The sequence below is a fragment of the Melospiza georgiana genome, chromosome 13 (assembly GCF_028018845.1).
Source record: "Melospiza georgiana isolate bMelGeo1 chromosome 13, bMelGeo1.pri, whole genome shotgun sequence".
NCBI lineage: Eukaryota > Metazoa > Chordata > Aves > Passeriformes > Passerellidae > Melospiza > Melospiza georgiana.
In genome coordinates this window covers 17,956,269-17,983,560 of record NC_080442.1, presented here as the reverse complement: position 1 = coordinate 17,983,560, position 27,292 = coordinate 17,956,269, and the positions used below count along the sequence as shown (strand labels likewise).

Below are 27,292 nucleotides of genomic sequence, written 5' to 3'. Positions count from 1 at the left end.
AAATGATTTCTCTGATCTCCTCTGAGGGAAACTTCCTGAGCTGCAGACAAAAACCAAATACATTTTTTGTCAGTCTTCAGCCTGAGTCTTTACAAAGGGAGCACTGTCTGCATAACACCACTGACTGTGCTTCTGCCGAGTCTGCAGCACTGATAAGCAAGATAATACAAATAAATAATAAATACTGGAAACTGAAGGGAAAACATCCCAGATCTGTGCTGCTCTTGCTGCAAGCTGTGCTTTAAAGCTTCTTTTTAAGTGAAGAAATGACTTCTGACAACATTTCAAGACTACAGTTGTGGTCTTTTTAGAAAATACTGGTGTTTTTCAGCACTCTTGATGTGCACAAGGTTTTCTGTATTTCATGAATTCCTGGGCGCCAGCTAAAAAGATAAAATCTTTTCACCCACTTTACTTGTGACTTGCATAGCCTAGGGTACACATAGGATATCCAGTGTGCAAAACTGGGTGAGGGAGGGATGTTAAAATTGATTTGGTAGCCACCAATACTGGAGCATCACTGGACTCGTGTCCTCTGCTCAGAGATTTTTTTCCTGAGGAAGCATTACTCATTTAGTTTGTGTTTGTTTAATTTTCACTTTGATTTCCTTGTCAGCACAGCCTTCTGGTTTGTGGAGCTCTGTGCACTGAGAGAAACCAGGTCACTCAGCATGGTGCAGGTTTTTTACCTCCTGGGGAGGGTAATGGAGAGCCTTGCTGTCCTGATTCATGCACATCCTCCTGCTCAAGCAGCAGATTCAGATTACACGGGGGAGATAAGGTTGGGATCTGTCAGGGTTTTTAAATGACCAGTTCAGGGCCGTATCAGTTGTATTCACAGGCTGATATTTCTCTGTGGACAGAGTTGAAATGGCTTTGACTGAAGGCTCAGTGATCGATCACTGCAGCCCAGGTGGTCTCTGCAGGTGCAGATACAGAGTCTGGTGGCAGAAATGTTGTGTCCATGTGTCCTTTAAACAGCTCAGGGTGACAGGGCGGCGGGGAAGAAGGAGGGTGTCAAATTTCAATAAAAATATTTTTCTGGGTTTTTTTTTTCATTATCAAACATACAATTCTTTTGCAGATACAACCTGCAGGGCTTATACTGGAGAAAGCTTGACCAGGAAGGTGATGTCAGCTGGTGGAAGGGGGTGTTGGTGGGGAGGTGTTGTGACAAGAGCTCTGTGCTCAGGAGCTGAAGGGTCAGGTTGCTGCCCATAACCTGAGAGCAGACAAGGTAAATGACAGTGGAGGTGGGAGGATTGGCAAGAAGTGTAGGTTTTACGTACTAAACTACAGAATTGCTAGTGATGGAGCCAAGTTTGATTATTTGCAACACTGGATAAAAAAGTTAAAAGCAGCTTTGATCAGAATTCATCCCTGCATTTATCAGTCCTTAGTTCTGCTGATAACTGGGGCCAGAAAAACCTACTTACAGTTCATCTCACCCTCTGTGGTTTGGCTTCTTTGGCTGAGTGCAGCAGCATGTTTCCTGAGCAAACTGTTCTCCCTGCATTCTGTCCCAGAAAGGGCTGAGGCTTGGACGTGAGGGGCAGCCCGTGGTGGCTCCATTGTCTGAGCCCGTGCCCCGGCTGTGCCCTGCTGACACAGACACTTGGGCTGTTTGTCCATGTGTGAGGGTTTCGTCCCTTTGGGTTCAAACAAAGCCACCGTCACAAATAACACCTTGGGCTGTCTCTTCCTAGAAACTGTGTTGCTGCAGGAGGTGAACAAAGGCGCAGTCAAGCTGTGCTGGTGGCAGGGTCGATGTGGTTGACATGAGATCCCAAGGCTGGAGTGACATCGTGGTGCTCACACAGGTCCTTGGGGTGTGGATGTTGTTAGGGTGTTTCTGTCCCCATTCCCGCACACGTGCAGGAATGTCTCTGTTTTACCCCTGGTCTAATGTGAAACCTAAATGTGGCTCATATGGAAAGTGGGCTTTGGGAGGAGGGGTTTAGTGCAATAGGAAGACTGGGAATCAAGTATGCCATGCTTTATGGATGTGCATGCATTTTGTTCCCTTTCTGTTGAATGGGAGCTCTTCTCTTGACAGTAATTAGTGGTTCTTGAGGTGAGGGTGCCTATTTGGAGAGCAGGGAGTAAATTTAAACTGGGAATCAACAGAAGGGCTTGATGACTACCAGGAAGGAGCTAAAGCTTGGAGTGATAGAAGACATCCTGTATTGCCCATAGATTATAGTCATGATAAAGGCAGATCTTTCAGGGTGTGAAGAGCAAGTCTGAAAATACATTGTTTGCTTTTGAATAAAAAAGTAACTGAACAGAAATCTCCAAAAGACTTTAGGTTGTAACTTCAACCTGGTGGTTGTCTGCAGAGTGTCCTGGGTCCACCCAAAGCTGAGTCTCAGTGGATGTGATGAGCTGCATTTCTCAGTAACTCCTTCTGTCCTTTCTTTCTGTGACACTAAAATTTAAATGCATCTTTTGTGAAGAAAAGTTTTTCAATCTTAGACTGGGAGCTGATATGGGAAGAGCTGTGGATGGTTTGTATGTGGAGTGTGGGTGTTAGAAAACAAACAGCAGAACTTCCTTAAGTTAGTGAAAGTTCAGGATGTGACAGTGTCTCCTTTTAGAGCAGGCAGTTCTCAGTGCTTTACCAGGATGTGATTTATAACCAGCAGTACTGTGCATTAATTGCTTCACTGATGATTAAAGACCTCATCACCTCTGTTGTGAAGTCAGTGGGAATGCTTCCATTTCCTTTACTCTGTGCTCTTCTGGAAGCTCAGATCTAAACTTTTGCTATGAAACACTACCCATGGCAGTAAGAAATCCAGGAGACAAAACTTTTAAAGTAATTGGGTGATATTCATTACACTCAGTGGAATTATTGAGAAACTGTTAAGGTGTCAAAGTTGATGTTCAGGTAGTCTCATTAAATACCTCTGCATTTTCTGATGGAACTTAAGGAATAATTCTCTTGAAGTATTTTTACATTTCAGATTTTATAAGATAGCTAATTCTGGAGATTTCAAATTTCAGATGGTCTGTGCTGCCCAAAATCTGCTCAGGTATTGGCAAGAAGCCTGTGCCGAGAGGCATCTGGTCAGAGTGACAGTGATGCATTGAGGGAATACTGTGTCCTTTACCTTGAGAGTCTTTTCACATCAGCTTTAGGTTATATCCTAAGTGTAATTGCCAAATAAAATTATAAATTATTCTTCCTCTATATAAAAAGGGGCAAAATCTGTTGGTTTTCCAACTAGAACAGTTTTCTGTTGGTTTACCAACTAAAATAGTTTTACCAACTAAAAATGTTTCTGTGAGGGATATGTGATCTCTTATCCCAGATAGAATCTCAGAAAATGGCACTGCAAGCTTAAAATTAGTAATTTTTCAGGGCAAGGCTGTAGCAGTTATGTGACTGAAAATCCTCCCTGGAGGAGGCTGTGCTCTGCCTTGAGGAATCATCCTGCAGCCCTTCCTGCTATCAGTGACCCAGTTTGCCCACGCAGATGGGTTGGATTTGTCGGAGAGGAGCACGGAAGGTGTGGAGCAGATGTTGCTGTGCTGCTCTGCACTCTTCTGAGTGTTCTTCTCTTCTGAGCAGTTCCTCTGCACTGGAACCTGGAATGAAGTGTCTGGAAAGGTGCAGGTGTTGGGTAGCACCATGTTACTGTGGGAATTAGGAGTTTTACAGGCATCTCTTAGAACTTTGCTGGTATGGACAAAGCCACTTGAGGTTACTTCTGCTCCATGCTCTGTGCTTTGCTTCTCCACACACCATCTGGAGAAGTTGCTCTTTGGTTGCTTTCCCAAGGGATGCTGTTTCCTTGAAAGTTCATGTGAATTTACTCTCTGGAAGTCTGTATTTCTGAGTACACATTTGAGCTTTTGGGAAGGCGTAGAGGGAATGGAAGGTGGCTATGATGCTGAATAATTTACAGGGAAGCTTTGGAAGCAGTGAATTCAGTTGTATGTGAATTGTTGGCCTGTATTGGATTGCCTCCATGTTTTGTGATCAATAGCTGTTAGTGCAAAACTGAGTGTGCTTAAGGAATCCTGCTTCCTACTAGTGAACTGCTGCTATTGAATTATTTTTCTGACATATGGAGGTGCAGAAATGGTACTCAGACTCTTGTCATATCAGAATTTTGTGTATGTTGTACCAATTGCTGTGTGTGCCATGTGAATGTCCTCATTTGTGTGGTAAAAAATAACCTTTTGAGGTGTTCAAAAAAGAAAATTTGTAAAGCAGGTGAGCCACAGTCTGGCAGCACTCTCTGCCTGCCCTGGTTTGCATATTTAATTATTGCTTCTTGTCTTTTCCAATCTAGAACGTGGTCCAAAACCATTCCTGGCAAGGTCGAGTTCTTCTCCAGCGAGGGTTCGGACACCTCTATCCCCATCCCCATCGTGCCCCTTCCAGGCGTAGATGACTCCTACCCCCCCCAGAAGAAATCCTTCATGATGCTCAAATACATGCATGACCACTACTTGGACAAATACGAATGGTTCATGAGGGCTGACGACGACGTTTACATCAAAGGGGACAAACTGGAGAACTTCCTCAGGAGCCTGAACAGCAGCGAGCCGCTGTTCCTGGGCCAGACCGGCCTCGGCACCACGGAGGAGATGGGCAAGCTGGCGCTGGAGCCGGGGGAGAACTTCTGCATGGGGGGCCCAGGGGTGATCATGAGCAGGGAGGTGCTGCGCAGGATGGTGCCGCACATCGGCGAGTGCCTGCGCGAGATGTACACCACGCACGAGGACGTGGAGGTGGGGCGCTGCGTGCGCAGGTTCGCGGGCGTGCAGTGCGTCTGGTCCTACGAGGTAAGGACGGGGCACTGGGGAGGGGGCTTTTGGGGCAGCTGGAGGGGAGGGGGGCTGTTGTGCGCCGCAGATCCCCCAGCTCTCAGCTGCCTCTGCAGCATCACCATCCCCACTGTACGGTTTCTACGCTTTTTGTTCCCTGCGAGTGTCACCCTTGGAAAATTTGGAAATGTAGCAGTGAGCAGGGAAGTGGAGGAATATTCGTTATTCATCACAGATATTTTTATTTAGATAGAAAGGGAATAAGCTGAAATCAAAATGGCCTCAAGTGCCTGCAGTCCTGACTGTCCAAGCCTCTTTTATCTTCTTTACCCGAGCACGTCCTGGTGTCAGTATGGAAAATGGATGATACAATTACCGTGTTTCTTGCTGCAGTTGAAATGTGTGAGGCTGACAGATGTTTGCCCTGACAGTGACAGTTTTTCCCCAAACTGGAGATGTCTCATGGTGGCTGGCACTGTAACCCTGCATGCTGAGCTGCCTCCTGGCAGCCCAAATCTGTTGCTGCTCCGGGCACTGGTTGGCAGCCCCATGCTGCAGGCGCCTGCTCAGCAGGTCCTGGACGTCAGTAGAGACAAGCCACCACTCTTACCGAAACTTGTGGTCTGCTCACCCTGATGTGCCTGCAAATTTGGCATTTTGGGGAATAAAAAATTAGAGAGCCTGCTTGTGGCAGAGTTTCCTGCTGCTGTTTGTTGGGAGCTGGCAGCTCCTCCCCGGGGGTGACAGGGGCTTCTCCTGCCTGGGTGCGCTGGGCTCCTTGGAGTGAGTCCTGGGTGTTTGCAGACTGCCTGGTTGGCAGCAGCTGCTGGGCTTGAGCTGCACTTTCACCAGGGTAAATGCTGGTGGGTCTGCCTTAGAAATATGGGAGAAGTTGAAAGCAGAAGAGAGGCTGAACAGTTTGTGCACAAACATTTACGACCTGACGCAACTTCGGCTTTGTCCTTTCATGTGATGTGGTGGAGGGGGGCTCTTCTGCCTCTGTGGCAGGAACTGTGGTCACAGTGACAGTGAGGTCACAGACAGTGACAGATACTGCTGCTGAGCCGCTCTTTCCCTGGCAAAGACTTGGGTTTAACTTTTGACACTGAGTTTCTGCCCCCAAAAGTTGTTGCTTTGTTTCAGTTCACAGTTCAGCGACAGGGAAGCCTCTGAGGAAGGGGAAGGAGGTTTCCAGCTGCAGTTATTAATTAATATCTTTTGTGCTTGGAGACTTTCTGGACTAACAGTGTCTCTCCACATTCCCTGCTTTCAGACCTGGAACTAGTTTATGTTTTGCCAGCATTGTGGTTTAGCCATTCGTAAAGAGTCAGTAACTTTTTCCACAGTTTTCAGCAGCATAAAATTTTTACTATAGACATTCAGAGTTGAAATAACTTCTGCTGTGAATGCCTGTACCATATGGCATTTGATAAGTTACTGAAGGTCAGCATTTTGGTCTTATTGAAACTGTCAAAGAGCTCCTAAATTCAATACAACCAAATATTGGATTGAAATAACCGAGGATAGCCCACAACTGCACTGGGAATGCTGTCTGACAGAAATAGATGGTGCTTTCTCATAATCAGTTTTGTTTGATGAGCTTCTGTTATTAGCCTTAATGCTGGATTCTCCTAAGTGCCATGAATTGCTTAAAATTGGTTTGTGTGAAGTGCATAAGCTGTTGGGTGTTCAGAAGTAACCTGTGAGTGTGGCATGTTAAGGCTCAGCTGTTGGGGAGAGTAGGAAACATTTCAATGACGAAAGCACACAGCTTCTGCAAGAAGTAGGCCCACTCTCATTTAGCTGTGGCTTTTCAATTTAAATACCTGTCATCTTTTTTTATCTGGTCCTCTTGTTGCCCAGATGAAATGTGCCTGGTAGTTTATTTCAGATAAAGCAATAGCTGTGTGAAAAAACACAGCTGTTGCAACAGCTGTGTTAGAAATGCTTGGTGTAAAAGTGACATTTTCCATGTCTTGTATGTTCATGAACATCAAGTAACAGGCCACTGTAAGTGAGTTACAAAATGTTGTGTTTCACTGAGCTTCTGATGGAGCAAAAAGTTTATCTGTGCCTGCTCTGCTGGGGCACAGCCACCGCATCCTTCACAATTCCCATCAGAGGAAAAGCTGTGACAGCACAAGGCTCAGCAGACAGAGCAGTGCTGGCCTTAGAAATCCCAAACCTCAGACTTCTCCTTTGCAGCCTGCACTTCCCATGCTGAAGAGGCTCGAGTGGCAGCACGAGGGAGGAGTTCAGGGCCCTGCAGTGACCCCCCAGCTCGCTGTGTTTCATTCTCAGCATCTCGGGCGTGGAGTGCCCTGCTGGTCCTCACCACGGGTGGCTTTTCCCTGCACTGTTCTCGTGGTGGGCTCCCTGCCCAGAATCGTTTTACTCATCTCCATGACTGTCACTGCCCCCTTTCTCTGATTTTGGGATCCCACAATGTCTTTACTGTGCTGCTCATCTTCCCTGGCCCTGGCCCTGGTGGTGTGCCCGAATGCATCACCAGCCCAGCTCTGTGTGGCGTTTCTGCTCCCAGCAGTTTGTCTCAAAGCCCCTTTTTTCCCCCCTTCCTGTGTTTCTGTCACTGCTCTGCTCTCTGCAGTGCCTCTCAGACCACTTCATTAGAGTGGCATTGGTTATTGCCCGTTTCAGGACTCGGGAGGATTTGTTCACACTCTCCTGCCGTCAGGAGCTTTTCAGAGGCACAGCAGAGGAATTGACACCACCATTCTTTGCACTTCCTGTGTCATCTCAGCCCAGAAAAGCAGCAGCATGTGCAAGGTTGAGGACAACTGCAGCTCCCTGGGCTCTGGGCATCTCTGACCCACCCAGGCTGCTGCTTTGGGAGCAGTTTGCAGCCCATGAGGGATTTCAAGCTCCTATGACGAGGCTTGGAGCTGTTATTTGACACAGGTTGAGTGAGTCAGAGATGAGACATGGCTGTTAAATGTAAGTTCTTTAGGGCAAGGATTATCATCATTGTAAAAACAAAACCCAGACTGTGGCTGCTGTTTGACAAATAGCTGTAAAACTCACTCTATAGGGTGGAGCAGCCAAAGTCAGAGAGTTTATGCAGCAAATTGTAAGAAAATAGTCATGAGAAGAATGGAGCTATGAAGTCTCTGAAGCTTCCAGAAGAGAGCTTCAGAGTTCATGAAGAAATACAGTGTGTGGTCCTTTTTCTTGAAGAGAACTGAAGGCTTGGAGTGAACTTCCTCAGAAGTGGTTCTGCATTTCTAGTGAATACTGGTACTTTAGACTTCTGGCACATTGCTGGGTGTTATCCTCAGGAAAAGATTGCCTACTTAAGTCTCCTTCCTTCTCCCCTTTCCTCCCACCAGTAGTTCTTCCAGTCCATCTCATGTGAGTCACAGGGACGTGGAAGTTTTGTTTTCTCCTACATTGCCATGTGGTGCCACGCAGGGTCTTGGATTTCAGCCTTGAGAACATGTTCTGGTTTTGGTGACAAGCTCTTTCATTTGTGATTTAAATCATCCCAAAAGTATTGTTGATCTCAGTTTTGTGTCCAATATTTCCTTGAAATGCACCTGAATTACAAAGTCACTGCTGTGTAGCTTGGTGTTGTTTCAGCCTTGTTTTGCAGCTGTTGCTGAGTATTGTTCTAATTTGTGGTTAACAACCTCACAATTTCATTACAGGCTCTTTGTAGCTGCTAGAAGTCAAGGCATACCTCAAGAAGTGCTGAGGTATCTCATTAATTTCTTTTGTATTTAAACCCTTCTGACACATGCTGCTTTCAGGTGATCCCAGTTCCTTCCTCTGTGTCCTACAGTGCAATAGTGGATCCTACAGTGGATCCAGTGGAGCATCTTTTCCTAGCTCTGGCAGGTACAAATAACCAATTTTGTCTGTTTTATCTCCTGTTCTGATTGAGGTTGTGGGAGAAATTAGGTGAGATGCAGCAAGTGTGTCTGTTTGGAGAAAGCAATGTTTTCCTCCAAACTGCAACAAGTACTCTACAATGTCCTGAAAGGAGACAGGATTTTTTACAATATACATGGAAAGGAAGGTGTGACAAGGGCATTGATCACACCAGGAAACATAAGCAGCAAGGAAGAGCAGGTCCAACCTTTTGGGTGTTGGTGAGGGGAAAAAGTAGGACATTGGTGACCAGAGATAGCAGGGGGCTTTGGGAGAAGGGGGGTTTGAATTAACATTTTGTGTGGTCTTTCATCTGGAGTAATTGAAGATAATTGCTACTCTGAAATTCACTGAAGTTAAGAAAGCCCTTAAAGTGCTCATTATATCTGCCAAGTACCCTGGCAGTGCCAGAACATACCATTTCTGGTATGGATGTTCCCAAGGGCAAAACTGAAGTTTATGCTTTTCTGTAAGACAGCTGGAAGTAAAAAAAAACCAATAAAATCAATTATAGTCCTGCAGTGATTGATCAGATCTGAAGGACTGGAAAGAGGTGCTGCTGTTAATGGCTGACCTCCAGTTCCTTTGCTCTACCCTTCTCTCATTAACAAAAAGGAGACTGATCCTGTTGGGCTGGATGTGAGTGACACCCAGCACAGAGTGAGCTCTCAGAGCAGGGCAGGATGGGGTCTGTGAGGGGGCTCTGCACACCCCTGGTCCCTGCAGACATTGGGGGCAGTGGGGTTGGACTGTGGTGTTTGGTTGTTCTTGCTCCATGAACCTCTTCTTGGACTCCCAGCCAGCAAATGAAAGATTTGACTTGTCTTTGTGTCAGGAGCTTCCAGCAGCACTCCTGAAATAAGACATTATTGTATGTGTGTATTGTCCTGGCTTCAAAGCTTGGACATTTTCTGAAGTCAGAGCATGGAAACTTGACAAACCCTGACAGCACAGACACCTTTATCTTGCTGTGTGTGCAGCCCACTGCATCTCTCAATTTCAAGAAACCTGTGATGTGAATTGTGTGTATAAGAGAGAGGGAGGATACAAGCATGCCCAGAGTTTTAGAGTGGATGTTTATAAGCCATCTTTCCTCCAGCACTAAATTTTATCTTTGGAACGCCTCAGAGATGTCTTTTTGGCTTCAGATTAAGAAGTAAGTGGGTGGCCATGCGTTCTGGGGATGGATGGAGATTGAGCTGCCTGAAGGTAATGAGGAATGGCACTTTGTCAAAGGACAGACAGGTAAGACTGGAGAAGAGCATTATCTGGGCAGGGGAGGTGATGCATGGGGCTCAGGGTGAGACTGAAATACATGACTGGTGTGACAGGGAGCCCATGACAGCAGTGGGGAGGCAGTGTGGTGTGGCCACTGTGGTCTGATCTTAGTGTTTGCTGGGGAGGAGGGCAGAGAGAAGACAGTGAGGGCTGCAGACTGGGTCTGTGGAACCGAGGTGTGGGTTAGGAGGATTTGGAAGGTTTGGAATGGGAGACAGGTCTCAGGTGTGCAGCCAGGTCCTGACCTGGCTCTTTCACTTCAGAAAGAGTATCTTTCTGAAGCTCTTTCACTCAAACTGAGTATTTGAGAACCAGATGTTCCGAAGAGGGAGAACTTGACATTACTGACTGGTTTCTTACTGACTTGTGAATGCAGGTTTGTCGAGGTTTATTCTGTGCTGTAGAAATGAAGAACAGATGTAACAGAACGTGAGTGTGGGTCCCACTCGCTTTCTGCAGAGCATCCTCTTCAGAGGGCAGGGCTGGGGGGTTCTTGCTGACACAGAGAGGCCTTTCCAGGCTGTAGAGACTGTTTGGGACTGACCTAGATTTTGTGAGCACATGGTTAATCTGTCCTTAGTTAGCTGGATGACTTGACCTAATGCCTAAGCTGAGGGTTGCTGAAATGAGGACTTAGATGGTGTCGTGCAGACTCTTAGGAAGCTTCAGCCATGAATCCAGCAAACAGAAGTATTGCTTTCCCCCATTACTGTTGTCTTGGAGTGCAGTGGTTTTGTTATAAATTAGGGTCTGTGCAGCCTCTTGAGTTGAGGGAGACATCAGGATTAGTTGTTATCTTGAGGACAAGTCAGGAAAGGCTAATCCTTCATAGCATGACAGGACAAAGAACTAAGAAAATAGCTCATCATGCCAGTTTCTTAATTAAGGCACTCAGAAGGGAGTTGAGGATTTGAGTTTGTTCTGTTGAACAGCAGTGGAGATAGGCAGAAGGGGATGAGTCTGAGACTAGAAGCTTTCTATTGTGTATTTTTCTTTTGAACTGATGGGAAAGCCATCCTGCTTTTGCAGGGTAAAATCTTACTTTACAGCTTGCTGGAGCTGTGAGACTCTGGTTCTTGTGCTGTGATCAGAGCTGCCCTGCCTCTTGTAGGGGAATCCCACCTGACTGGAGACCTTGGAAGGACACTGTTAAATTCCAAATCTAATCAATGTCAAACCCTTTGTAGTCAGTTCTCTCTATGGGTCAATGATATCTGACCAAACATTGAGCTGTCAAGTTTCCTTTTTCTTTAGTGCTTATTTCTGTGTATAAAAGATGAATGTAGGGGCAATAAACCATTTCATGGATATCTCTGTATAAAACCAGGATCTCTGTAAGTGTCCTGTGTAACTAGACAGTGATAAAAATAGATATAAAAATTGTCTTTCTTGACTGAAGGGGACATAAAATGTCAGCTGGGGCTCTCAGAATAGAAGATTTTAGCTGATCTCTATGTAGAGGGTAATTGTGGGAGGAGGGCGGGCTAATTGTGTTAATTTGGAGAGAATATTTGCATTTCTCCCCTCAATCTATTAAAGCCAAATTCTGTGAGCAGCTTAAAGCACCAGCATCAGGGAGGTGTCAGAGCCTGTGAGCATGAGAGAGAAAAGCCAGACTTGTTTGGTGCTGGGAAATAAAAATGAAGTGCTGATGTTGGGAAGGGGCTTAATATAAACTTAGCTGAGGTCACCAACAGGAGGGTAGGAACACACAGCCCAAATGCTTTCAGTGCTACCTGCTACGGTGTTTTAAGAAATACTTGATTTTTTTCAGTAAGAACAATTGAATTGTCACAGAGAAGAAAGAAAATTTGGATTTTTTAAATGGAGAGATACAATGGGTCTCAGTGTAATACCTATTTGTTACTTTAAAAAACCCCATCAACCAAATTCAGTGTAATAAGATCATTTTCTTTTGAACTTCCAATGAATGAGCATGGATAATTACCCAGAGTTGTTCTACCACAGTGGTGTGTAGCACTAACCTGCTAGGAAGGGTTTTCTTTATGCCTTGGGACAGAACATTTCCTAGCAGGCTTTGTGCTGAGACACTTGCCTTGCTCCCTGGGCTGACAGTGTACCAGGGCAGTGTCTGAGGATGCATTTGTCATCTGTACAGTCACATTTTTCCCAGTTCACACTGTTTGCAGTCACTGGTCTGCTGCCTGTGCTGGGAGAGATCCCAAAAAGAGCTGCTAACACCAGCTGACTCCTCACCCTAGCCAGAAACTCCCAGTTCATCTTTTGCTTCTCTGAAATTCAGTGTCCTTGATGAACTTTACTGTCCCTCAGTGCTGACAAGGCAGAAAATTGCATTTGCAGCTGCTTTTTTTCATAGTTTGCATCTGCAGTTACAAATGAGAGCTGGTTTGAGTCTCCCTGTGTGTACCTCACATGTCAGGGAAGAGATTGGCTTTTTAGGCTGTGGGGGAGAGCCACTGGCCCTGGATGGGCAGGGAAGGTGCAGGATGACAACCTGCAGCAGTTTAACCCAGCTCTGGCTGTGCCCTGGGGATGGGGGAGTCTGTAATCTGACTGCACAGAGGATTAATTGCCCTGCATTTGTCTAACCTAATTTCCTGCAGACACCTCCCAGCTCCAGAGCTGCTGTTTTGTATTCCAAACCCATCTGATTTGAAGCAGAGAACTCAATTCTGCTTTGCTGGACTGTTACACCATCTTAATTGATCTTGAAAATGCTTAAAACAATTTCGCACTAATTTCCTGTGTTAAAAGCTTATCTGGACTCCTGGTGGTGTGAACTTTTCATGGTTATCAGCTGGAGACCTCTTAAAATCTTGCCAGAAATCCCAGTTGCCTGAAGGGTGGGGATTATCTTCCTGCATGCCTAGGCCAAAATGACCTTTATGTGTCACAAGGAAGTTGGGAACTTAATTGGAAAAAGTTTGGGGGACTAACTGGCTTTGTTTTCTTAAATTTTAGTTTCAGCTAAAAGTGTATTTGGGAGCCCTTGCAAAACTAGAACTTGAGCTCTGGTTATTCTGGTTAGTTTTTTTTACATGAAACTAAACTTCTGCTGGTACTCAGTGAGAGCAAGTTAGTGGTTTTTTTCAGTTGTGTCTTGAGCAAGTTAAAAGTGGTGCTACAATAATAAAAGTAAAAGTTGTGACAGATTTTTATGAGGGGACTCTTGAGAACCCGCTGAACTTCATGCCAGTTACTTGCAGCTTGTGTGGTAATGGTGACTTCAGGGAAAGAATCAATGCCTGCATGTAATTTATGTTGCTATTAAGAACCAAAGCTAATAGGGACCATTCTTTTAAAGGCTCTTTGAATAGGAAATGTCAGTTTCTCCATTTATCTCTTGTCCACACTTCAGTGTTGTGCCCTGATGTGAAATGTTGGTGGTAAGAGGAGAGCCACTACAGTGAGCTCCCTTTTCCAGGTGAGCATGGAAGAAGTTTTTCCTTTTCACAGAGAGCTTTGCAGCCGGTGTGATGCCATTTCTACCTGAGCTGCTGGCAGGGAAATGCCAGCATTGCCACAAACAGCTTCATTTGGGTCTGTGCTGGTTTATGCTGAGAGCACATGGATGTGAGCCCTGAATGTTTGTGCAGAGCAGTGAGATGAGTGCTTTGGAGTCATTAGCTTAGAAAGAGCTTTAGGAAAAGGCAAAGGCACGACATGCTCTTGTGTAATGAAGAGAGCACAGGTAGGGTCATGCCCACTGGATCTAAGTTCCATCCAAGTCTCTGGGTTTAATCCTTCCTACTGAATGGCTTTAGGGAGCTCCAGCTGAGTGCTGTATTTTTGTTCTTGGAAGCAGTCTTCAGAAGCATCCGGTACTCTTTGTGGATTAAGCACAGGTTCTTACACAGAGGCTAGGATTAGTGATGAAATAAATGGGAACCCATGGCTTGGACTTGGCCAGCAGTTCATTAGAAAGCAGAAAAGGGTAGTAGAAAGCTGCCTGCAGTTCCTGAAGTGCCAGTGTCACCTTCTTTCAGCTGCAAAGAAAAGCGTGTTATCAGCAAAATAAAGGAGGACATTACCAGAAAGCTCCTCTACCTCGGGGCTGCCCCGGCCCTTCTGAGGAGGCAGCCAGCACTTGGATGCTGTGTCCTCGCCTCTGTCCTCGTGGCTGTGCTCAGCCATGTGTCAGTGTCTCCTGAAAGGCAAGCACAAGTCTGCTCATGAAAACCTGTTGCCTGCTCTTGTCCATGGTTGCCACTTCAGATTGGTGCAGTTGGTTGGAAAAGCGCTCTGAGAACGGCAGCGGGGTATTAATGAAGGTTCCTGTGCTCATGGGCCTTCAATGGGTGTAATTACTTGGCAGTAACTTCTTTAAACCTTATTTGAATTAAAGCTACATGTTTTGGCTGGTTATGTCACCACTGTATTAGTGAGGAATGCAGGAGAGAGTGCTAGTTTGCATTAACTGAGCTGCCTTAATCCTTTGTAACCATACTTTTAATTGTGTGTTACTGTCTTGCAGAGAGAGAAAATGCTTCCCAAGGGACAGCAGAATTCACTCCTTAGCATCTCTGCATCAGGGCAATGTTCTTTGTCCTCAGAAGGACGAAGTTCTGGGTGGATGGGTTGTTGAGAATTAACATTATGTGTAATTCTGCATAGATATTCAGCAGGGAACTGCCTGTATCTAAGGTCTGAATTTTTTATAAAGCTTTTTTCCTACAGTCCCCCTCAATGTAAAGGTGCAGAGTGGGTTAAATGCCTGACCAATTTTTTTAATGGTTTCCTACAGTCTTCAGACCATATGCTTAAAAAAAGTCTTGTCCAATGTGAGTGACTCAGAACATACACCTCTCACATTCATTGTCCATGTCAGCGAAAATATTGTGCCTTTGCATGTGTATCTTTCCTGTCCTGACAAAAGAGAAATTTGCTTAACCTTATCACAGATGATTTGTCAAGAAACCTTACCCTCACCTTACCTTACCTTGTTTGTTTAACCTTATCACTGATTTATTAACTAGCATACTTGTTTTTATATCCTTTTCTTATTGAAGATACTTCCTAACATCGTTGGCCAAGGGGAACTTTATTTAAAAAAAAGCAAACAGCCAACAACTGTGAGACAATAGCAGATTTAATCTTCATAAAGCAGCAGGGCTTTTGCTTCCCTGGGAATGGTTGCTAACTGTGGCTTTTCCAGGTTTTGGACAGAGCAATTTTTCTTTGACTTTTTCAAATACTCTCTTTTCCCCCCCCTCTCCTCTGCTTCCCTGGAGTTGAAACATGCACCGCAGTCACTGTGAGAGCCTTTTGCAGTTGGACTTTTTCTTGCTGTGTTTTACTGGGCCCAACTGGAAGCCACTTCTGATCCTGTGGAATAATGTGTTTGGCTGAATCCTGAAGTTTGCTGCTGCTGCTGTGTGTGCTTGTACTGAGGGAAAACGATCCACACGGTTTCTTATCTTCCCTAGGCCAAAAATAACAGCGCGGCTCCTGCGGCCTTGAAGAATTAGCCTAATTTCAGAACTGGAAACTAGGGCGAAGATGAAAAGTGTGTTTCAAAATATATATAAAATAGCAGCTGGGTGCTTAAGCACGAGGATGAAAAGCCTTTGTGTGGTGGATCACAAGTTTTTGTGGTGATCTTTTGCACGGACTGTCCTGCAGGGACAGGCCTCCGCTCAATGGCGGGTTGGCTCCGCTTTAAACCAGACACTTCTGACCTGGGACCTGCAAGCGAGGGGGATGGAAGCTGAGGGCAAAGTCATCTTCCTTGTGGCTGCAGAGTGGCTCCTGCAGATCCCTGATGTGGTCATTCCTCCATGCTGCCTTGTGCCATCTGCCCCGGTGCAGGGGAGGTGTGAAATGTGTAACCCCGTTTATGGTGCTCGGGCCCGCTCCCGTACAGAAAATGCCTTGTTTCTGTTCAGGCAGCACAAAGGCTCCTTTATGGCTGCTTGGCCGTACATCTGTCGAGGTGCCTCAGACTGTTAGCACTGCTTACTGTTTGAGGTATGCAGCTCCCAGGCTGTGATGTACAGTGATATGTTGTTTATATGTTGCCTCCCTTGCCTTTTGAGGATAGGGAGCTGTGCTGTGTCCTGCCCTGAACAAAGCTGGTGTTAGTTATGGGATGGACGGTAGCCTGGAGATTTTCTCTCTAAAAGCAGACTGGAATCCTTCTGGTTCACACTTTGAATTAAACATCTGAATTTGGCAGCGACTGCAGGACAATAGAACTTTCTCTGGGGAAAAGTGTGTTGAATTTCTGCTCCAGAGACAGACCTGGCTTGAAAGACATTGTGTGCACCATAACAGAGGCAGCCCAGTCCTTCACCAGGCACTTAAATGGAAAAAAATCCTGACTTCTTAAAATTTTTGAACTTCATTGCAGCCTTTGGATTAATTTCCCCATCTTTTCCCCGCCTCCGCTGTTACTTTTTTCCTCCTGCACGTGTCCTCATGCTTGTTCCACAGACACTTGGCTGAAACCTGTCCTGCCCAGAAATGCACACTCATCGTCTGAAATGTAGGGGAGGGAGTGAGAGGAGGATCTGTAAACTGACAAAGTCCTGGTGATTTGGGAATCTCATGAGTTTGTCTCCTGTGGTCTTCAGACATCTTGAGGTTTGCCATCTCCTGTCTCCTGTGTTTGGTTTTCTAAGTTGGTTTTTTTAACCCCACAAAGCTATCTGACAGCTTTTCAGTTCCATTCCCAAATAGCTTTCTGATGCTGTCACTGCTGGCTTCTCGACTCAAAGTAGAGCTTGGGTGGAAAAACAGCTTTCCATCAAATTACCATGAGATAGGTCTCGTGGGATGGAGGAAGAGCACAAGAGGGATGTGCTGTTTAATGTTAAGCTTTTTAGGTTTGACATTGCTCTTCCCTTCTGCTCCATTACTGTGGACAAATCATGAGATTTGGTAGCTGAGTGTGGCAAAAGGTGACTTGGGGTGGGTCCATGGCACTTTACACCATGTCTCTGTCCCTTGAGAGCAGCAGCTCTGCCCTGCCCAGGCCTTGGTGTCGACACCCAGCTCTGCCTTGGAACATGTGCAGTGCTTGCTCCCCTCTCCAGGGAGCATTTCTTGCTGAAGATCTGTTTTGGCTTTGAAGATGCATTTAGACTTTTTTGTGGCCTGTTTCACAAGAGGGTGAGAAGTTACTTTTCAGCTTAATTTTAGACTGGCTGTCATTCTCGGGCAAACTTGACGTGTGGTTTTGACCTTGCTCGCAGGGGAACTTGGAGGAACCTGATTGCCCAGTACACGGAGGGAGCTGTTACCCCGGGTCTAGAATTTTGTGCTTTACCATCAAAGGGCTTTGCAAACCTTTCCCATGCTCCTTCCACACTGGGGAACAGCAGCTCTCCCGCATGGCACGGGGTTATCCCCAGGGCACAGGAGGAGGTGCCGTCAGGGCAAGGTGCAGAGTGTAAGAGGTCCTGACTCTGTGTCCTGCAGCCAAACCACACCTTCCCCCCCCTTTCCCCAGTTACTGCAATTAAAATTCCACTGTCAGGCTGAAGTGAGGTGAGGCAGGAGCAGACTTGTTTTCAGGAGGGAGAGGGAGAACCATATTTTCTGCTGGAATGGACCTTTTCCTAGAGCAGGATCAGGAAATGTCCCCTCCCCACCTGTTTAGGGGCAGAAAAGTCACAGGCAGAAATGTCAAAAAGAATCAGCGTGGTGTGCTCTGGTTCCCAGAGGGCATCAGAAGGAATGAATTGAGCTGGGAGCCCTGCAGACAAACCTGCAGTTCTCCATCAGCCTTTCTGAAGCGTGGCCCGAGGCAATCACTGGAGATGATTTCCTAAGAAAACTGAGGGAGCCCAGCTTGCAGGGGTGCAGATGAGGCTCTTCACTGGAACCAGAGAGCAAAGTGGAGCAGTGGGAAAAAACCTCTTGGAGGTGAAGGGTGGCGAAAGCAAGAGACCCAGGGTAAAACCCGGGGGGGGGGTCTTATTAATGTGCTGGAGCCTAAGTAATTTCAAATATTCTAAACAGAGGTCCCGTGAGTAGAGATACGAGGGAACCAGATTCCTTTGGCATTTGCAATATCAGGCAGGCTGCAGTAAGTGCTCTTGTGCAATGTTCTGCTGAGTGCTCACTGAGCAGATGTTGCTCCTTTTGTAGCTGCTGCTCCAAGTGAAGCAGTTTCTTGTCTGGTAAATCAGGGAGCAGTTTACAGGTGCTCCCCTTTGCAGAGGACCAACAGAGGGGCAAAATTTGAGGTGGGAAGTGCTGAGGAGGAGGAGGAGGAAAAGCAGTCACAGTCACTTGCAGATGTTGAAGGAGCTACTTCTTTATGATGATATGAAACTTAAATGTGCTTAACCTTGATTGCAGTTTCTCTGAGAGTGGAGAGGGCTGAGTGTGTGGTGGGAGTGGGCAGAGAAGGACCGAGATTGGCCTTCAGAAAGGAAGTTAGTCTGAAATAAATGCAGGTGAACAATCAAATGTTACAAGGTGCAAGCTAAGGAGCAACCTGCTGTTTTCCCTGGCTCTGGCTGGGACACAGCTCTAATCCCTAAAGCCGGAAATCATATCTGATGGGCTACAATAACCTTATTTTTCCTAGACGTAGAACTCCCCTATGCCTGTCTCCCCTAGGCAAGGTGGAATACCTGCCAAGAAAGCAACATGCTGTGAGCCTCAGCTGCTCCCACATGCCAGCAAACCCATCCTGCATGGAAGTGACAAGTGTGTTGCTGATGGGATGTGTTCTGGCGTGGCATCCGAGTTAAATCCAAGTGGGAGCACTCGTGCACCTGACTGATGGCCAACATAGGAAAAACACTGAATTGTAGCTGCTGTAATTTCATGCCTAGTTACCATGCAAAACAGTCAACTCTTTACAGTTCTGAAAGTGACTTCTTAGAGTATGTTTTCTTCCTGTCCAAGCAGAGAGCGTGCAGTGAAGAACAGTGGCTTGGATTTTGTTTTCTTTGGTAGCCAATATAACGTCACTGGTTGTCTTTGTGTCTGCCTCTCTTTGTGTGGTGGGACAAAAAAGCCGTGTCCACTTTGGGAATGCTGCCAGTTTTATCAATATGATGATTATATTCAGAAGAAAGGAGCTGCAGTGGTTCTTGTGGTGCCTTGATGGTAAATAATAGTAAAATATGGCTGTCTCTTAATATTCTGGTTAGACTCCCCCGGTTGCCACACACTGGAAAGCACCCCTTTTCATGTAGCTGTGTGCTCATGCACTCTGTGGTCAGCTAAAGTAAATATGTGTGCTGGAATGTAGCGGAATCACTGTAAAATATTCCAGACCCTGTTCCTGAGCATTGTCACTTGGATGATGCTGTTGCAGAGCTAGGGTTTTTAAAATTTATTTTTAAATCTTCAAGTGTTTGATGGAGTTGCTGCAGTCCTTTCTAGAGGCTTTGGGGATAAAACCATAGCTATAACTTTGCAGCTTGGAAATATCTGCACAGACTCAGTCCTGCACCTCACACCAGACAATAATGAGCCCTGAAAGCTAAACTGAGCCCATTGATATGGTGATGATCAGTACTTTTTTCTTTCTGATTAATATTCAACCTGTGTCTTCTATAACGTTTCAAACAGACCATGGGATTGTCCATTCTCCTCAGATCCAGTTGCCCCGTGGATTGGAGCGTGTCCTGCCAGGGAAGCTGTTGGCACTGTGTGCTGTCAGGGCAGTGTCCCCGCTGGCCTGTGGTGCTGTGGTTATGTGCATGATCCAATTTGGGCTGTTTTTCATTCCCTCAGAGCGGGCCTGGGCTGAAGGTGCCGGGCTGCAGTGTGGAGGGAGCTCCCTCCATGTTTGTTCTGCTGCAGCGTGGAGTGTGTGAGCCCACAGGGGCTGCTGTGCCCCAGCTGGGAGTGTGGGATCTGTGCAGGGAGGGCACAGACTGTGGCTCCAGCCCTGGCCTTGGAACGCTCCCATGCCAGGAGACTGGAGGGAGGGACACCCCACAGTGCCATGGCCAGCGCTAAGTGAGCAAGAGCAGAACCACGTCTTTGGAATGGTGTTTTAGCTTGAAGTAAATTCAATTTACACAAACAGCTTGGGAAAGAGGATTTGTCTGTGCTTTAGGTGAGCTCCCTGGCTGCTCTGGCAGCTCTCATCTGCCCTGTTTTCCTTGTCACCTCCCATGTGGAGTGGCCACATTGGTTCTCTCATGGGATCAAGAGCTCTCTGGGCACCAAAGGAGCAGGCCAAGAGGCCAGCAGGCTCTCACAGGCTGGGGATGAGCTGTCCTGTGGCCCTTGGACATCAGAGGGTGTTTGAACAAGGCAGTGTAGCATTGGGAAGGCAGCACCCTCCATCTCATGCTGGCTTTTGGCAGGTGTCCTTTGGATGTTGAGAGTGGGGACTTGGATGTACAGGTTAACCAGGCTGGGATGGAAAATCTCCCAGGTGTGACTGTGGGAAATGTAGCTCCAACCTCCCAAAAGGGCCCAAGAGGAAGGGTCCATGTCAGGGGGCCAAACACACCTTTCCTCCTGCCCCCAGCAGTTTGGCTGAAGGTCAAGGCTGAGAGCTCTGCTTTCCATGCAGGGATAGCAGTGAAGCCCAGAGCCATGTAATATCAGTGGAAGCAGGAAATTCCTAGGACCTGAAGGGGAATTAAACCACAAGGGCATTCAGAGGGTGCTGAGGCACACTCATCTCTGGATTGTGCCCTTCAAACCAGAGCTGCTGCTGGGTAAATCCCTGCTTGCCCTCACCACAGCAAATTTAACAGGGTAATAGTTTGGAGAGATGATGGATCACTCTGTTTGTTGGTTTCTCTGTCTTCTGTTTGTGGGGAAATGCTGGAAGAAGTGGGGATTTGCACATGCGAATATCTCTAAGTGGATCTGTGTGTGTGCTCCCAGTCAGGAGTGGGGAGATGCTCTCCCAGCAGTTCCACATCATCTCCCCATGAGCTTTTGGGAACTGGAGCTGTTGGAAGGAGCAGGGAAATGAGGAAGGAGAGGAGAGAAATACCACGTGAGGCTCATGCAGCCTTTATTTCTCACTCTGCAATAAAGATGACCTTGCTGGCTTGATTGCTTTAGGTTTGCTGCAAATCTCATCCACTCAGCAGAGTGCTGGAGGGAGCTGCTGGCAGTGTCTCCAGGTAACAGTAATAAAACTCCCAGGTGATTATAATATTATTTCATTTGTAACTGAATGAAATGCATCAGGGGTGTGCAGCAGAGCAGTTATTTGGGAGGGCATATGCAGGCAGCTCTGCCTTGTGGGCAGAGGGGAGGGCTGGGGAGTGGCTCTGCCTTCCCACCATTCTCCATTGGCACAGCTCAGGATGTGAGCTCTTTTTCTACAGAGAAAAAGATTTCTAGGAAATGCAAGATGAAGTGGTCTTTGTTTGGACTGGCCACACAATCCCCTCACGAGCAAACACTTTATCATGCCAGTGAGGCTGTGATGAGTGATGTATTACAGTAGCAGGGTTGTTGCTCAGGGTAGCTGCTGCTGCCTTTATGGCCAGGGAAAACCAGGCAGAGAACTTGCTTGAAGCAACTCAGTGCTAAAATTGCTGTTACAGCCCTTTCAAGGGAAATCCTTGTGGCAGAAGGCTTTCACATTTATTAATTAGTCTCATTTCTCTACCTTGGGAAAGACAAATAATTCAAAAAATTAAGAATCAAGTCCAGGTAAATTTTTATTTAATGAGGTAACGTTATAATGAAAGAGAATCTTGTAGTTATACAAAAATGTCTTAGAAGTGCCTTTTGTAGTTGCAAAATGCAGTGAGGATATTTTTTATTTTTTTTCCTTGCATTTCCCTCCTCTCCAGCAAAACCTCACTGAGCACGTCTGGACAATGAATGTTCTTTTGTAGGGATGAACACACAATCTCAGTGGTTAAATTTGCCCTGTAAGATGTTTGCACTCACATAAAGCTCTTTTATGTGTGACATTTCCTGCATTAGAGCAACCAGCTTCAAAAAATGGGTGTTTAACAAAGACTTATCTTCACATAAGCAAGGCTTGAGTTACCTTTTAAAAATGTCAGTGTCACTCAAAGCCCTTAGCACAGTCCTCAGATTGCCCCCAGTCCCCTCCCTGACCTGGTGCTGGGCTGTCCAGGACTTTATTGGGTCCAGCTGGGCAGTTCTTGCTGTTGTAACTCTGGGAATTGCCCATCCAGCCTGTGATAAAAATGCATTCTCTGTGCACCCAACACCTTGGGTACCACAGAATTCTCTGGTTTGTAAATCACTGCAGAAGTCTCTCAGTTGGGCAGAACTTCACCTGGGCAGAAACTCAGCACAAGGCTCTTCTTGGCACATCCCTCCTGGGAGAGGTGCATTTTGGTTTTTTAGTAAATTCCTTTTATCCTGTCAAGACTATCACCCTTAGGACTTTACAGTGCATGGAGCAGATCTTTTATTTCACATGGGCAGCTGTGTGTCCTTGCTGGCTCAAGTCACTCCTCTCCATACATTTAGTGCCTTTTTTCTCCTTTTTCCACACTTTTTCTTTCACAGATAGCCTTTGGACACTGCTTTTAAAATGATGCAAATTTCCATCTTGACTAGAAGAGGCTGACCACTGAAGCTGCCCTGCTTTTAATGCTAATCAGGATGTGCCTTTTTTTATCTCTTCTCTTTTTTTCTTTCATTCTTCAGTCCAGTCTACAAAGAAAACTCTGTTTTATGGGCTTTATATGTATGATTTCTTCTTAAAGGACGACTCATTTCCTCTACTTTAGAGGTATTTTCTTAAATCTGTCACTTCCTGTCTCTTTCTTTGCTGTCTGATTTGCCAGTTTTTACATTTTTTCATAACTGTTCCACTCATTAAATGCTCAAATCCTTCGGGAATTGCGTTTTGCCCAGGCGAGTGAAACTTCTTTTTCATTCTCTGGCAAGAAATATTTGACGATTAATTTAATTGCTAAATTGGCTTCTAAGCAGAAGCAGGCTTGGGAAGCTGAAGGGGAATTAATCACGCCTGGTTAACAGAAGGGACTTGGAAACGTGGAGGCTGCACCAAAGACGTCACTGAAAGCTGAGGTGCATGGTAGCTAACAAACTCTTAGTATTTTATCATATATTTCTTTTATTTCTTGCTGGCTTTTGCTGCTTTTTGCCTGCTGGAAGAACAGGCTGTTCCCTCCCAGGGAGAGAGGAAAAGCTCAGATCCACGTGCTCGTGGGATGTACCTTCATCCTTCACCTGTCCTGCAGCAAAAGGAGCCTCCCCAAAAAGCCTCATCCTGACAAATGTTCCTCTTGAGCTTTCTGCAGACACTCCCAATCAATTTGGGTTGAACTGTCTTTAATGTGCAAACAATTGGAAATCAATTCTGCTGTGGTAAAATGCTCTGTTCCAAACAGCAAGTGCTGTATCAGATGACGTTTAAGATTATTTTGTAAAAAAATATATTAATACCGAAAGTGAAATACAGATAAGTTGCAAGAGGTACTGCTAAATAAGATCTGGCATAGGGTTGAATTTTCCTCTGATGTAAATAAGTGTAACTTGATCAGGTAGCAAGGTTATGCTGATGTACATCAGCTAAAGATTAGAAATCTTGTAGATAATTATAAGTACTACTATAAATTACTGATGTCTAAAGGAAAAAGTTCTCAGTATTTTATTAAAACAAATTGAATCCCTGTTGAAAATGTTTCTTCCTGCAAGACTACATGTCTTGAGTGAGCTCAGCTTCATGGGACTCCAAAGGCATTATTACAACTTGTGTAATTACCCAAAATAGCTGTTCTGTGCATAAGATTGGCATGACATTAAAGCTCAGTGTCTTGGACTTCTGCAGGACTAGGCTCCAGTAATGGCTCTTCCATTATCAAGCTGGGAATCGCCCTTTGAAATGCATCAAATCCTTTATAAATACTGAGGGAGGGGTGTCAAGCTGTAAAATGTCTGATTTTTATTAACCATGTAAGATCTCCTGTTGGTGGGAAATACCAACAGGGCCTTGCACTTGGGGGAAAATAGGAATTTAGGAAGAAAATTTGTGTTTGGGCAGGTAGGAGAAGCTTAGGGGGTATCAAAAATTATCAGTTTTACCTGCTGTCTCCATTGACAGAGGGAGGCATTAGCACTCTTGTGGCAATACTAGGTTTGATGTTTGGTAGTGGAGGAAAGAAATGAGGAATTACAGATGTGAAAAATGCTCCTACATGGGTAAAACCACAGAAGTTATTCCATACATTAATAAGTGACATGTCTTGTAAAATGCAGATACAATACTGACTTCTGCAAGATGCCTGTAACTTGAATAAACACTTCCCTGCAGCACCGAGATAAAGACGTTGAGGTTTTCTGCATTGTTTGCCATGCGTTAATTTAGACATGCAAATGATGACTGAAGAATTTGATTTCCATAGTACAGGAAGTATTTTCTGAAAAACAAGCAACCCCAAATGGTATCAGTGTTGTACTGAACATGGGCCTGTGCTTCGAAAATCACTTTTTCACTGGTTAAACTGGCTCCAATCAAAAGTCTTCTACTGGATTTAATTATTTATGCATTTGGTTTTCAGTAAACATTAACAGTCTGAGAACTGCTGTCTATTGATCATTTTCCTATGGTTTATGTAGTAGTTGAGCAGAGCAAATATATATCTGATTAGTTTTGAGCATTTTTGTTTGGTTAGGTTTATCAGAGGTTGTAAGGTAAATGAAAACACAGCTGTGGTTCAGGCAGTCCTGCCCAGCTGAATGCTTTGGTACTTACACAGGTGATTAAATTAACAGTATCTCGTTCACATTGGCACATTAATTGAGATCTAAAATGCCAGAGTTATATAATAATCAACACATTATTGATGCACAAGGTTCTGATGTACCCTTATGCTGAAGGGCTGGTAAAGTGTTGAGCAGCTGGTAAAGGCTACAACTGGGAAAAGAAACATGAAAGTATGCTGTAAACCTGAAATTTCCTGAATGGAAAGGGGCAGGGTGTTCTTATAATAGACAAGAGTAATTGGACTTAAGATGACATTTGGAAATTTCACTTTCCCCCTCCCTTGAAATCCTAAGGGAGACCTTAGAACTTCCTTCTTGCTCACCCTGTAGTTGTGTTCTAGACATTTCTCAGCTACTTTTGAGTGACTTTTTCATTAGTCCCTTGGGAGTTCTGGTTTTTTCCCTTTAAGTTGTAGCCAAATATTGTCTTGCCCTAGGGTCAGAGAGGAATACCTGAGTTACACTGTTAACTGGTTCCTTCACATTTAGGTTATTGTTTTACAAATCTTTGTCATATTTTCCTGGGTCATACTTTGGCTCCTTTCAAACCAGTGGCAATACTCTTTCCTGTGCACAGTCTGACTTGTATTTAGGTAGTTTGTTGGGGTCATCTCCTCAACAGGCTTTAATCTCTGGTGCTTTTCACTATTTCCCTGCAACCAGATGACTTGTGGACCATTTTCTCCAGATGATTTGTGGACCATTTTCTTTTTTGCTGTGGTGAATTTTCACTGCTTCACTGCTGTGCCTTGCCCTGAGAAGCAGCATTCAGTTTGCCTCAATCTGTTTTCCTCCTCTTATTGCCATCCAGAGGATCTTGTGAGCTCATTTAACAGCCTTCAACCTCTACTCTTTACCTGTTAGTATTTTTCTTTGGATTCCTACCATCCTCTGGAGCATTGCCTCTTACTAATTGAGAGCTAATGCTAAGTAGGGCAAACATTGTAAAGAGCAGCTTTTCCATGAAGAGCCTCTTTAATTGCTGGCAGGAGAGGGTAATATCTGCAGTGTTTCCTTTCCCTTTGCTAATGCAGGTTCAAGTATTGCCCTTCCTGCTGTATGTGAAAGCACTTTAATAAAGCTTGGTGCTTCATACTTGATGGTAGTGATTAATGAAGGTTCATGGCTTTCAGGATTATTTTTGGTATCAGGTAAAGAAATGGGCATCTGACTGTGTGTATTTCAGTAATACCAGCCTTAAGCTAATGCAACAGCTTCTGAGATGCTGGTGATTTTCTGTTTGGTTTGGGAGAAAACATTACTTGGACATAATAGACCAAAGGGACCCTCCTGTGTTAGGAAATCCTCAGGGATGCCACTTCAGTTCTTACCTGGCCACTGGACTTGGGCAGGTTTCTCAAGCAGTGTTGCCCAAACCTGGTACCCAGTTGTGTGAGCAGGTGCTGTCACTTGGTGTTCACCAAGAGATCTTGTGCTTTCCTCCTCCACATCCTGGAAGTACAAACTGTTCAGTGGAAAACTTCCCTGACCACGCTGAGATGTTAAATATTTTTGTCAGCTGAGCTTTCAATTCATACATGGGGCTGGGTTGCTTTTAATGAGAATGCCTCATCTTGTTTCTCTCCTCTTCCATCTCTTTAATTCTTTGTCCTTTACAGCACTCCAAAGGGCACTGCAGCAGAAAGGGAACACCTGAACAATGCAACATGAAGCCAAGAGCTTTTTATATTTAAAATGCTTTCTTAAAAAGACTTTGCCTGGGGCTAGGCGTGTGCAGGTGGGAAAGGTGGAAAGACATGTCTGCTTTTTCTAGTGATGTCTAAAGGTTTGAGGGCAGTTGTGGGGCTGTTTGTTCTTCTGGTGATCAATAATAGTGATGGATTGGGGTTTCTGGCTCTCAGAGTTTTTGTTAGAATTGTGTTTCTCCTCCCTCCTGAAGGAGAACTTTCCATGCTTTGAATAGAGTCACACAGCTGGTTAATCTGTGCCTAACTGCAGTGCTGGGTTTGAGTGGTTAATCTGTGCCTAACTGCAGTGCTGGGTTTTTGGGCTGGAAAATCTGTGCCCAACTGCATTGATGGGTTTGACTGGTTAATCTGTGCCCAACTGCACTGATGGGTTTGAGTGGTTAATCTGTGCCTAACTGCAGTGCTGGGTTTTTGGGCTGGAAAATCTGTGCCCAACTGAATTGATGGGTTTGGCTGGTTAATCTGTGCCTAACTGCAGTGCTGGGTTTGACTGGTTAATCTGTGCCTAACTGCACTGATGGGTTTGGCTGGTTAATCTGTGCCTGACTGCTTTGGTGGGTTTGAGTGGTTAATCTGTGCCTAACTGCACTGATGGGTTTGGCTGGTTAATCTGTGCCCAACTGCAGTGCTGGGTTTGAGTGGTTAATCTGTGCCTAACTGCACTGATGGGTTTGGCTGGTTAATCTGTGCCCAACTGCAGTGCTGGGTTTGAGTGGTTAATCTGTGCCTAACTGAACTGATGGGTTTGGCTGGTTAATCTGTGCCAACAGTGCTGGGTTTTGAGCTGTGTGTTTGGTTGGAAAGCCCCAGCTGGGCTCAGCACTGAGGCTTGGGCTGCTCCTGAGCCTGAGGGGCCTTTCCACTTACCCCAGAGTGGTGATGGGCCTGACCTGCTGAACCAATCCAGCCTGAAATGAAGCTCATTAAAATCCAGACCCTTGTTAAGCACTGCCATGGCCAGGAGAGTAGAGCACTTGCAGCTTGGCACTTCCACCCCGGCT

The 27,292-nt window shown here is 45.5% G+C and overlaps 1 protein-coding gene across 1 annotated transcript in view; it reads left to right on the top strand.

Annotated features, from left to right (window-relative positions):
• CHSY1 (chondroitin sulfate synthase 1) overlaps positions 1 to 27,292 on the top strand; it is a 74,960-nt gene that overhangs the window by 4,727 nt on the left and 42,941 nt on the right. Inside the window, exon 2 of the mRNA XM_058033718.1 lies at positions 4,302 to 4,797. Coding sequence (XP_057889701.1) covers positions 4,302 to 4,797 — 496 coding nt within the window. The remainder of the gene's footprint in view (positions 1 to 4,301; positions 4,798 to 27,292) is intronic.